This window comes from Fukomys damarensis, unplaced genomic scaffold (assembly GCF_012274545.1).
Source record: "Fukomys damarensis isolate Sample0158 unplaced genomic scaffold, DMR_v1.0_HiC HiC_scaffold_5, whole genome shotgun sequence".
In the NCBI taxonomy this organism is placed as follows: domain Eukaryota; kingdom Metazoa; phylum Chordata; class Mammalia; order Rodentia; family Bathyergidae; genus Fukomys; species Fukomys damarensis.
Window position 1 is genome coordinate 55856484 of NW_022900917.1, and position 13706 is coordinate 55870189.

The 13706-nt window shown below is 35.0% G+C and overlaps 1 protein-coding gene across 3 annotated transcripts in view; it reads left to right on the forward strand.

Annotated features, from left to right (window-relative positions):
* Positions 1-13706, forward strand: part of Atp6v1h (ATPase H+ transporting V1 subunit H) — a 114922-nt gene that overhangs the window by 84611 nt on the left and 16605 nt on the right. For all 3 annotated transcript variants that reach the window (XM_010611101.3, XM_010611100.3, XM_010611102.2), the window contains one exon: positions 12223-12336. In XM_010611101.3, the coding sequence (XP_010609403.1) occupies positions 12223-12336 (114 nt within the window). The remainder of the gene's footprint in view (positions 1-12222; positions 12337-13706) is intronic.

Consider the following 13706-nt stretch of genomic DNA (forward strand, 5'->3'; position numbering starts at 1 on the left):
TTTTTTTTTTTTTTTTTTGACTAAGTATGCTTGATCTGCTGCCAATCAGAAACCTTTTCCAGCCTTCATGTAGTCTGGTTCTACTGTCTTAGGACTTTCTGTTTCCCTCTCTTATTCTTTTCCCATGGGATCTTCGGTGTTCTTCTCAAAGCAGTCTCTTTTGACCTGAAACTGGCCATGTTGCTGTTTTTCTGAGTCCTTCCAGTGTTTACTGAGGAACCCCACCAGGAGCAATTTATTCTCTGCATTCTCTTTCTTCTCCTTTGAGGTATACAGAGTCTGCCAAAAATATATATACATACTTCAAAAAAAGAAAAACTTGTATAAATATTTTACTACTGGGACAGGGATTTAGCTCAGTGGTTCCGCTGCCTGGCTCTCAAGCCCAAGATCCCAAGTTCAATCCCTGGTACCCTTCCCACAGTTTTTTTAAATACTAAATTTATTGAGATACCATGAGATTAATACAAGTTACCTTTGGCCTCTAGAATTAAAAGAGGTGCTCAAAGCTCATTAGCTTCCAAACATTTATTAGTACAGCCAACTGCTACTTGGGTACCTTGGTCATTGAAATTGTTGCACATGCATTTTTAATTTCTTCTCTAAGGGCTGGCAGTATAGTGGGTTTTCTGTGATACATGACATCCTCAAGGGTCCCTCATAAAAGGAAGGGTAACATCATACTAGTTTTCTTTTCCTACAATTTTTTTGCATTCTCTGTATTTTCAAATTATTATCTTATGATGTACCACCTTGAAGACTCTCCTTTTTGAATCTTTCAAAAAACGAAAGTCTTCCCAACAATGAATGTAACTGTACTGTATCCCTAAAATGTACCAATAAACTAAAAAAAAAACAAAAAACAAAAAACAAAAAACGAAAGTCTTTGCTCTCTGAGTTGCTGGGGAATTTTTCTTGAAACTTAATATTGTCTGCTTTGGATTTATAGCCCAACAATTTTAAATAAATGTTTTAAAAGGCTAGCTGAAATACTAAAATATTTAAATTACATTTTAAATTACTGATAATTCTTGTGTCAATTCTAGGATTTTTTTGTTTATGATTTTTTTCTTAAACTAAAATATGTACAATAGACTTCTCAAATCCTAAGTTGGGGGTCTATACTCAGTTTCTTTTCTTATTTCTTATTTCTATTGAGTTAGACCTGCTAAGTCACCACTATCAATTGGCTGGAGAGGCTATGAGAGGTAGAGGCTTTTGTAGTGCTTTTGGGATATTCAGATCATAGGTAGATCCACAGAGACTTCCCATTAAAATCTGTCCCAGCATGTCATCAGACCCTTACTTGACCTTCCCATTCCAGCCAAAAGCAGAAAAATGGAATGTTGCCCCTTGTCAGATACCTGCAAAAGGATTCTCAGCCTACTCATTTTTTCAGCAGCGAAAAAGAATTTTAAAAATATTTTGTTATAGCTTTTACTTATGAATTTTAACTCTAATCCTTGTTAATATTTTTCCTTATGAATAAAAGAAAACCTTTAAGACGTGAAATAATTCAAACTCTTTGTGATATGTCCATTTCACCCCACATCAGATATCTTAGAAAATGATTTTGTTATCTCAAATTTGAGGTTGATATTTGGAATTTAAATAATAGATTTAACCTGTTAAAGATAGTGACTATTGCTAAGATACACCTCTTAAACAAATTGTTTAAAAGAATAGAATTTTTTTTTTTTTTTTTTTTACTGACATTATCAGTAGAAGTACTGTCTCATGCATGAGTCTATATATGATTTTCTTCAGTAAAAATAATACCAGGGAAGAACTTTAATTTCAGATTCCTTTTTTTTTTCCCTCATTGAGTTTATTGGTACATTTTAGGTATACAGTACAGTTACATTCATTATTGGAATCTTGTACCATGACAGGTCTTGGTTCTCATTTTAGATTCCTTCTTAATAAAATGGCACACTTTTTATTGGAAAGCAGTTTTATACTTCTCAATCCTTTTTTTCAAACAGCACTCTGCGCTTCTAACACTGAACATGAAAGTCTATTTGCTCTTGTTTTACATATTTGTTGTTATTTTCAAAGTTGCTTTTTGTCATTCCAAGAGACATATTTGACCCAATAACCTGTTTTTGTAAATTCTGAGGGAAAGCATAACATGCAGTTGATTGCCCTAAATTGTACATTTAATCATTTCTTTTGGGCTAGGGGTATATTCAGTGGTTGAGAGTTTCCCATCATGCACAGGGCCCTGAGATTGATTACACAAAAGAAACAAAAATTGTCTTCAGTATATTCAGATAACTAAAAAATAAATTATCTAAACAGATTGCTTCTGACGTGATTGTTAGTCACACATCCGACTATTTCAGTACTGAAAGATTGTTGGCACATTGTGCGTTTCCAATTCAGCTAGTGCAGCTCCTGTATCCACATAGCAATAATTCTCTAAGTAGTCCTCTTCGGAGGTCTGGCGCAGTGAACATTGTTATAACCATTAAAGCACTGTGCCAGAACCAAAGCCACATTAATTCTCTTATAGGTGGGTTTATACAACTGTGATACCCTGTCTCTGCCTGGAATACCATGGTTCATGTTTTATTGCCTTAAAGAAATTCAGCATGTGAATCACCTTTCTATGTTTGAGTAATTCCCCGTCTTAGAAGGCATGTAATTTCCTCTATTATAGAAGATCAAAATGCCAGCAATTCACTTTCCTAAATCCCCTTATACTTCACTTTACCTAAGCTCAGTGAATTAGATGCAAGTGCCCCCAGACTTTGTCAGGAACCGTGGTGAGGGAGGTACAGAGAGCAGGCTTGGGAAGAAAAGGTGGATAGGAACAGAGTAGGCTGCGGGGCCAACTGTCATAGCAACTTCACCGGACAATTTCAAATTGTGGTGGTTCAGCCTGGGCAGCCTTCCTGTATGCTTCTCCAGCCTTGCAGGCTACAGCTGCCTTCCAGTAATTCTGTTGCTGCCTAGGCAGAGTCAGGTTTCTGTTATTTGTAACTAAAAATGAGTGCTGGAAAGATTTTTTTTTTTAAATATTGGGAAGATGGCTGTACCTGCCTTTAAAACAAAACCTTAATGTGCAATTTTCTGTATAGAAACAGTATTCTGTGTGCATTTTCATTGGGTAACTCTTTTCATTTAGTTCAACAATAACTTGATTGTATCTCTTCTCCCCACTAAACTGAACTTCTCAAAAGAGAAACTGTATCTGAATAGGCATAGTATTCACTTCATAGTGGGGAAAATTAAATATTGAAAGAGTTACCAAAACTCATACTGTTTGCTTAAAATGTAGACTTTATATCAGTTAAATATCTCTTTTCTTTTGTACAAAGACTAGCATGGCACATACATATACATTTTTTTGATAGTGGCACAACCTTTTGTCCACCAAACCCAATTAATTTATCTCATAAATTATAGCTATCATGAAAAATAACAAGTACTGTGTAGAAAATTTGAAAAATGCAGAAAAATAATGAATGAAAAATAACACTCCTAATACTGAAAACTGTGAGATGAAACATAATGATTTAATTTACTTTTTTTTCCTGCATCATATATTTCTTGCTTTTAGTTACTTACATTGACAATTTCCTGTCTTAAAAAATTTTTTTTAAGTACTGGGGGTTGAACCCAGGACCTTTATACTGAGGTACATCCCAGCCTTTTTTATTTTTTATTTTGAGACAAGGTCTCTTTAGGTCACTAAGTTGCCCAAGCTGGATTTGTATTTGTAATCCTTCTGCCCTAGCCTCTCAGAGTGCTGGGATTAAAGGTGTGCACTACCATTCCTGCTCACATTTTAAAGTAATTGCGAGTGGCCACAAGGAAAGCTTCAAAGTGATATCATGTATGTGTTCATCATTACTGTGGGGTGATGGTTTCTAGAGTCTACAAAGACTATTGCTGTGCAGTCCCTACCTTACTCTGTCTCACAATACTGAATAATATACTTTGGTATTAAGTTCATTACCTAAGAATGACTTATTATTTGGATGCATCTAAAAGTTATAACCTGCTGTGGATCTACCACCACCACTACCATTTTAGAGGTTACAGTTTGAAACTAACATTTCTCTCTTAAAATTATTGTGGAAATTTATGGAATGTTTCAGTACTCCCTATTTAAATGAAAATGATATAATTAACCTAGGAAAGAAAAGCATCCTAAAACTTCAAAGCTTTTGAATTGAAAATGCCCAGCACTACATCTTCAGAGAAAATAGCTAATTGTTATGAAAAAGACCTGCTGCAGTGTGTGTGCCACATGCAAAGTGTCATTGTGCATATGTTGCTTTACAAGTTAGAATGTCACCAATGTCTAATATCACAGAAAGCTTTCCTAGTTTTTCTTTTGCTGTTCTAAATAGCACACTGAACCAATCATCATTACATGACTGTAATCCCAGTATTCTGGGCAGCAAAGCAAGTTTAGGAAGTGGAATCCAACCTTACCAATTTAGTGCTTAGTGAGACCTATAGTGGGTTTATGAAAAAAAAGTCCAAGGATATAGTTCATTGTGAAAAAGTAGGGTTCAAAGCCCAGTACTTCAAAAATAAAAATGATAAACTAATAGATAAATGATATCTAGCTAGCTAAATAGATTAAAAGATACATGGATAGATACTTAGATAAAATTAGTAAATAGCCACTAATTTATTTAGTATAAAGACAAAGATGGATCATAAGGTCTTTTTATCAGAGAGGGGACTGAGATTGTAGACCCCAAGACATGACCTCACTTTGGAACATGTCCAAAGAGAACTTGGAACCTTTGTTAACAGGCATCACAGTCCATCACTTACTGAGCTTACTTGGCTGGAGATGGTCAACAGAAAACATGCTCAGCTGATTCCACACTTTGGGAGGCCGTAGCCTGAGGACCCCAGGAAGTGAAAGCGTCTTTGAACAACCAAGAAGATGGCTGCTTTCATCCAAACATCTTAGGCCACATCTAAGGAGCTGCGCAACTGTCATGGACAGCCCATGGAAGGTCTCCCATTGGTCTGGGCACCAGGCAGACACCAAAAATCCCAAGGAAAGTCTCCTAAGGCCCAGCTGCTGGGTGCCTAGAGCAACAAGGAGCCCAGAACAGTTTTCCTTAGGAATGATCACCAATCACCCAGAAAAACCAATGAACCTATGGGAAGTCTCCCTAAGCCCAACTGTCAAGGGGACAAAGGCTTGAAAGAAGGCTTCATTAAACTCACTGACTATGGCAGGTGTAAGAAAGGATTATAACCAGGAGATATGACCTGTACTTTCTGCGGTACTCCCAGTTACATTCCTCCAAAATTTTTAAAAGGAGATTATGGTTTCAGTGTCAATTTCTGGGCTTTGGGAACACTAATGTTTGAGATGATGGTTGGATGGTCCCCATTTGATGTTACTGGGAGCTCTGATAACCCTGATCAAAACTCGGAGGATTATCTCTTGCAAGTTATTTTGGAAAAAAGAATTAACATACCACATTGTCTGCAAGGGAGTTTTCTTAACAAGAACCCAAAGTAATAATTGGGTTGTCATCCTCAAACAAAACTGCTGATATTCAGGGGCATCCCACTTTCAGAATGTTGACTGTGATATAATGGAGCAAAAATGTAATACCTCCCTTTAAACCAAATACTTATGGAGACTTTGTTTTGGACAACTTTAATTCTCAGTTTACAGTGAACCTATCCAGTTCACTCCAGATGGAGTCAATCTGAATTTAAAGGTTTTGAGTATATCAGTCCTTTTTTGAAGTCTGCAGAATGTGTCTGATACTCATTTTTCAACTATATATTCAGCTTTTGTTGCCATTTAATACATGGGTAAACTTGTTACCAGCCTGGATATATTTCATAATTGATACTTACAAAAAATTCAGTATCCTCTATTGTAGATATAAGAATAAAGTATTACATCTAAATGTAACTACAAGAAAGAAATTAAAGTTAGCTTCCAGAAAATTACACTGAAATTTTACTGATTCTTCAGAGGACTACTGATGAGTAATGAAGCTTTTAAATGAAAGTAACTTAAATTAAGACACACAGTGGGATTACATCATAAATCTCCCATAATTTTTTTATCATTCTATGTTGTCATTTAGGGTTTAATTTTGGAATAAAATACAACAAGTTTTAACTTTATTAGTTTTTGAGTTTATGCTTAAAAATCCAGCTATTAATTTTGTTTCCTTGGATGATTAAATTATTGATTTTTGAAGAATAGTTGTTAAAGTGCTAATAGAAGATGTTTCTTTGAGGATTTTTCTTTTCTTTCTCTTTTCCATCCCTCTTTTGAGATAGGGTCTCCCTATGTATCCCATACTGGCTTTGAATTCACTGTTTAGCCCAGGTTGTCCATGGATTCATGATCTTCCCACTTCAATCTTTCAAGTGCTGGGACTGATTCTTCTTGGGTTAAAATATAGGCATGTTTTATTTAGAATCAGATTCCAAATCATTGGGGTTTATTTTTCAAAAACTAGCATGAGTAAATTTTTTTCAGAATGAAAGAGTTGCTTCTGAGCTTGTCCTTTCAATAGCACTATTATGATGATGATGATGATGATGATGATGATGATGATGATGATGATGATGTACTGGGTATCAAACTCGGGACCTTGTGCTTGCTAGGCAGGCGGTGCAACCACTGAGCTAAATTCTCGGCCCATTTTTAATAAAACTAGCTGGAGCCACTGTCTGCCTTGCAAGCACAAGAACCCAAGCCCAATCTCCTGTACCAAAAAAAACAACAAAAAAACCCAAAACAAAACCAAAAAACCAAAAAGCAAAAAAACCCTCCAACCCCTCTCTAAAAAAACCCTTTAATTAGAATGTTAATATATGTAGTTCAAAAGACCCAAGATGCAGTTGAATGGAAAATTGCTCATTATTTAGAAAGAGAAAAAAGTAGAAATTTAAAGTAGCTATTGAAAAATGCAATGACAATATTTATTTCTTCTTAAAGAATAGATCCTACAGTTGCTTTTTGTGATTTATCTTAAAGAAGAGGCACTCGCTTGTTAACCAAACTTAACACATTCTATTTCTTGAGGACAGAATGTGTAATTATTTTTGTTATTTATTATACAGGTAAATGATTTGTCTTTTAAGTAGAGTGTCTTCAGTATCCTTGTTTCTCTCCAAACTACATTATCTGTACTTTTGGGCCCCAGTTTATGGAATCTTCAGTGAAATCCAAAAAATAATCATAATTATGAATAAATCCATAGAAAACACATATACCGTAATTCTGTCTCTTTCATTGAATTTTTATTTAGGAGAGTAACACATGTAATACATAGTAGAATTCATTTCAGAATTCTTTAGACTATTTTTACCAAAATTGGTGGTTAGCAATTTGTTATTTAACGAAATGCCAGAAATAGCATTTTTTATTTTAATACCATTTTTATGCAAAGGTCTTGAAAAGTAATGATCATCTCAATAATTTACAATTGTAAAATCTTAGTAAAATTTAATTTTACAGAGGTTATCTAGTTTTAAATTTAAAATGATTTAAAACTTGTAGACATTTAATAAATTATCTTTTTATCTTTTTTTGGTTGCTTTACTTCTTTAAAAATACAACTTCTAAAGCTTATAGTCAAATTATCTTTTTTTTCAAATAACAAAGTTTAAATAATGAATTGAGGGAAAATGTTTAGATATATTCATACATTTATTTGAAAAGTATGTTTCTCTTAATGCCTGATACTTGTTTTTAAAATAAAAAGCAGTATTCATGTCATAAACTTACAGAGAGTTTTAACTTGTCAGAATATGTTTATGCTCTTGCTTTTAAGTGATACTGTTTCTCCTAGGGGATTTCATAACGTGGAGGAATCAATAGGGAGTTTGTTTGAAATGTATATTACTGGGCCTACAGTAGAATTTTTATTAAAGAATATATTTCAGTTTACTCTTCTTACTACTTCTTTTTTATTATTTTAAAGATAGAATGAACATCTTTGCATTCTGATTACTTTTTTTTTTTGCTTGCTCTCTGAAATCGGCTTACTGAGATGAAGTATATGAATACTACTGAGATTTTAAAAACATTGTTGAATGTAGACCGATTCAAATTCTTAGCAACAATATGAGAGCATCATTTTTACCATGCTGTCAGCAGTACTAAGTGCAGTCCTTTCTCTTTAACCTCTTATAAGAAATGGCATCTGCTACTTTTAATTTATATTTTAGCTATTTGCAGGGTTTACTAGGAATAATACTTGTCACACTTGACATATACATTTTTAGAGTTTTTATTTATATTAAATATTAACATTGTTACATTATGTTAAATTTTTCTGTTCATAATTTTTTACCATATATTTCAGGTATTTAGTGAAAATCATAGAATTTCATGGATTTATTGATATTTTATTGAGCATTTCCTGTATGTTGAGCACCATTCTTAGTATTGCCCCATGTTGCTTGCATTTCTAGGGAAACTTTGTAGTTTTTTTTTCCACTGTGTTTTCCACCCCTGATACTGGGGACTGAAACCAGAACCTTCACACTGAGTTGTATCCATAGCCCTTTTTTATTCTGAGACAGGGTCTTGCCAAGTCACTAATTTGCCTAGGCTAGGCTTGAACTTTGGATCCTTATACCTCAGCTTTCTAGAATGCTGGTGATTGCAGGCATGTGCCACCACACCCAGCTTCTTCCACTACTTTTATGCTTAGAAAGAGCTCCGTCCCTTTAGAAATCTGGTAAACACTCTCCTAAACTATCTTTTTCTTTTAAAAAAATATTAGTGAAGCTCTTCCTAATTATAAGGAGAGCAAAATAGAAGTGGTTTGTATGCTCACTGAATTTATGGACACTAGAGGACGCATTGTTGTATAACACTGTCTTGTTAATGGAATAATATCTGACACTTAATTTAAAAAATAGTATGTATAGAATCATATATAGGTGATATAATTTCTAAATTAGCTTCTAAACAGCCATAAATACAATGCTAAACATTAGAATCTTTATCAGGATATTTTATATAAATTCATCTGAATTGAGAAGAAAAAAGATCTTTAGAATAAACAAAAATAGTTCTCTGCTTTTTAGGATATTTAAAGTTTACTCTAAAATTACATTTCTCTCCTTTGCCAGCTGATGCATTCCTTAAACGTTCTCACCAGAGTTGAGCTTGTTAGTCATTTGTTATGATATTCCAGTCTTTAAAGGTAAATTGCTATTGACTCAATATGTTTTGAAAGGTTGTTCCTATTAGTTCCTCAAATCTAATTCTAAATTAAATCATCAAGATATACTTTTATGAAATGATGTTTTGTTGTAATCTGACAAGTGGAAAATTATTTTCTCACAATTTCTCCAAACATCTCTGATATCAGACATATATAACCTGGAAATAATTGGTGCTTCACATGTATGTGTTGGTGAAAACACAAGAAATGGCTATTTTATAGCAATGATTTTAGTGGGTGGGATTATCCACACTCTGGGACTTTCAGTAGTTTGAAACATGTAACACATAGATTGAAAGTAAAAGATATATTTTTTTCTTGCAGTTCTGAGGATTGAGCACAGCACCATGCACATATTAGGCAAAAGGTCTACCACAGAGTGCATCCCTAACCCCTAACAAATATATTAATTATTAAAAGCAAAGCTGTTCACAGTTTTCTTGGCTGGTGCTAGTTTGAGAAGATAGTATAAAGGGAAAGGATTTATAATGTCAAAAATCCTGCTTTTTAAGATCTTTGGCAATACATTTATTATGAAGATTACAAGAAATAAAAATTATGATACATTCAAGCACAGTGCCCAACATACAGAAAATGTGTTCTTCTTATTATTGTAAATTATATATGACCACTTTATGTTTTCCAGTCAGTCACATTTTACACATAATATGGCAGATTTCTGAAATTATGTGTTAATACTCATTGTTGGCAGATTCCAGATTGGTAGTCAATCACCTGCTCAAATTAATTTGTAACCCCATGTCAGTATTTGTGGCACTTTTGGAGTCATTCATGGACAGTGTAGTGCAGTAAAAATTTTGAGCTATTGATGGGCACATTCTCAGCTGAGGTGGAACCAGGCTATTTGCCGCCTTGTCTGGTCTTGTCTTTTTTTTCTTTTTCTATTTCTGTTTCTTTTTCTTTTTCCTTTTCCTTTTCCTTTTCCCCTTTCTTTTCTTTTCTTTTTTCCTTCTTTTCTTTCCCCTCCTTCCATCCTTCCTCTCTCTTTCCCTCCCTTTCCCTCTCCCTCTCCCTCTTTCATCGAACTCAAGACCTTGCAGATACAGTGCCACTGAGCTAACCAGCCCGTTTGCCTTCTTGTGTTCAACACTATAAGCAAATGTCATTTACACAGTCTGTTTAGGGCTGTGTTGTTTGACTGTCTTTGTTGTTGTTTTCATGTCGATTTTGCTGTTTAAATGGTTCTTCCACATAGTGCCAAAGTGTTGTGTAAGGTCTTAAGCCTGTGACATGCCTTTGGTGAAAAAGCTTGGATTGGTTGTAACAGCTTCCTTCAGGCAGGGAGAATTGTGCTGTTGGCTGCAAGCTCAGTCCGTGTTCAGAGCAAGCCCAGAGAACCAGTGTATAACCCTGATGTGTGAAGCTAGATGCTGTTCCAAAGCAGCCAGTGAAGACCTTGTTGACCATTTGAAGGATTTTTGTCCTTTTGTAAGAACAGTGGGAGTTACAGAATAGTTTAAAGCAGGGGAAATGATATGTAGCTTTGCAAGGACAACTTTGACTGTAGTGAGGAGAGTGTATTGAAGGGAGCAATGTGCTCGCACTATCATCATTGTGGCAGCAGACTAAGGCTTAGAATACTATAGGAACATGAGCTTTGTATCCTGTAATTTTTATAGCAAGACTGTAATAGAAACATTCTTATTCTTTCTGTTTGGCAGGGGGTAGTTTACTAGTTAAATGACTTGCCTAATGTAACATATTTGATTAATAAACTGACATCAGAAAAGATAATATTTCAAAGTGCAGCACCTGACACATAGTAACCTTCAGTTAATGTTTGATTATTATTATATTGTATTCTTTCCCTCCTCCATTCAGTATACTTAAAAGTTATTCCAATAAAATGTGTAAAGTTGTATAGATAAAAGCCTCCCTAAAACCCAACTACTCTTTTTTTTAATCTAATAAGAAGTCTTACTGATCTGTGAGGTTGTCTCAGACCACTAAATTCCCTATTTATTATGGTAACACTTGTTGCTGACAAAAAGTGTTGGCCCTCAGACAGTACTGGTGGATAAAGAATGGACAGGGAAATCCACACTGTCGAACTGGAGTTAGAGACTCCATAGCTTTATGCATAACCATAATACTGTAGAGTATGGAGTACCTCTATCATTCATAAAGCAAATAACCATTTTCACTTTACTTTTGTATCTGTAGTAAGTGAATTTTGGGGGTTTCAAGGGTGCAGCAATGGCAAACAATGTTAGTTGTCAGTTTTCTTGGTTCTCTTCAACACGTGAATTTTCTCCTCTGCTCCTCTGCCTAGGGGATCAGTCACCTATCATATCATTCTGAGAAATGGACAGATATATCAAGACTTGTCATGTAGAGGTACAAGATCCCAACAATGAATGTAACTGTACTGTATCCCTAAAATGTACCAATAAACTCAAAGCTGGAAAAAAAAAAATCAGGCCTTTTCCAGGAAGTTAACATGGGTGCCCTTTAACCCTCTGTCCCCTGCTATCTGTATCTAAGCCTGTATCTATCATCATAGAGCATGGTAACTGGTAGACTTAATACTGATTTCGTATTATTATAAACAATAGATTGTATTCACTACTGATTTTAAGCAAGCCAAAAATACTAATTTGTTTATTTGTGTTACTGAGGATTGAGCCTAGGCCCATGGTCATTCTAGACAAGCGCTATAACACTGAGCTACAGTCCCTACTGGTAATGAGTTGATACTAAGCACCCAGAAAACTATTACCTAAGTAGCAATTTGTGATGTATCCAGATAGATGGTCCCCCATCCTTTCTCCAACTAAGAAATGAGAACAACAGTTGGATTTATCCTTAGGAATTCAAAAGAGAACATACTTGAATATTTTAAATCTGTAATTCAAAGAAATAATGTAACAGGGTGCATATGTTGGTTTACTTCTGTCGTAACTTTTTTCTTGAAAATCCTTTGGCATTTTGATATTTGAACTTTCTGCTTATGAACAGCATGTGTTCAGAGTCATTGCAGTGTTTTTAGCATGTCTCTTCCATTCTGCAGGGTTATCGAGCAACTTGGTGGAAAGCAGTTGGTAATGAACCACATGCATCATGAAGACCAGCAGGTCCGCTACAACGCTCTCCTGGCTGTGCAGAAGCTCATGGTGCACAACTGGTACGCTCAGCTTTTTACTCTTACTCCTACACTGACCTGTGGGCTCTCATTTGCCCATCCCAAAAGTTCTTATTAATTGCTCTGATGAAGGATTGTTTTTAAAATCAGTGATTTTGATTAAAAATGTAGTACTAATGGTATTACAAAAGATATGTTCAAAGTACTGATATCAGAAAAAACTCCAGGAGGTAGCTAAAAAGGCCATAGTGACATAAGTGGATTACTCTTTTTGAGAATTGAATGGAATGTATTTGGATGACTGATTACTCTATAATTTTCCAATTTTTAACTATCTAACACATGGTTGACCTGAATGAATTTTATCATTCACATAAAAACATTAAAAGCTGATTGATTAGAATAGATTTAACTTTCACATTTCATTTATTATAGCCTTTTGCTTTTAAGTCATGTTCTTATCTTGTCTGTTTTTATTTTAAAATCAAAATTATTGACCCTTATGTATCCACTTAAAATAAATATAACATGCTTAACATAATGGTGATTCCTTGTGTACAAAATAGAAGAGGTGAGGGTTTCCTTTGACTTGGCTGTTTTTAGCTGTAGGTTGGCTGTTTAATGCTCTTCTGAGCAATTTAAATGGCTCTGTGTTTCCCACCCTACTGAAAGATGCTCTGGTTTTGTACAGTTTTTGTAAAGGCTCACTGAACAAGTATACAGTACCCACAAACAGATGATAATGTTACCAGTGCTTCCAGAAGAAAAAGTGAATGGTGCCTTAGAATGGGCACATTTAAAGATACAGGCAAATGTAGTACATAAGAATATCTAGGAGGATTGCTGTGGCCTCATATATTAAATTTTATGGTCCTGCCATTTAGGCACCCTTCTCATAAATACTGATCTTTATGTAGTCTCATACTTGTTTTGTATTCTGTTATGGTAAGTAGTGGGCTAAAGATCAGATGGACGTGGGTGCAACTTTACACAGGATGATTAGGGGTGGCCTCACAGAGTAGGCCAGAACAGTTATGCTGAGGAACCAGTCACAGAACTTAATTATTGGCCCAATTAGCCTTTCAAATAGAAAGAATGAGAGTGGGGAAGGAGTCAGGAAATAGGAATGAGCTTGGCTCATTTAAAGTAATACATGAATACAAATTTGCTTATGACCCTGGGGGTTAATGCTGCCACTGACACCATTGGTTAGAGACCTGAAATACTGGCAAGCATCCTACAGTGCACAACCTCCACATTAAGGAACTGCTGTCTAGTCTTATATATTGGTATTGAGTTTGTGAAACTGCTTTCAGGAGACAGTACAAAGCTGCAAGCACCAGCTCTGGAAGCTACTCCCAAGTCCATCTGCTTTTATCTCAACTTTCAGTGTCTAATCCAATTCACTAGCC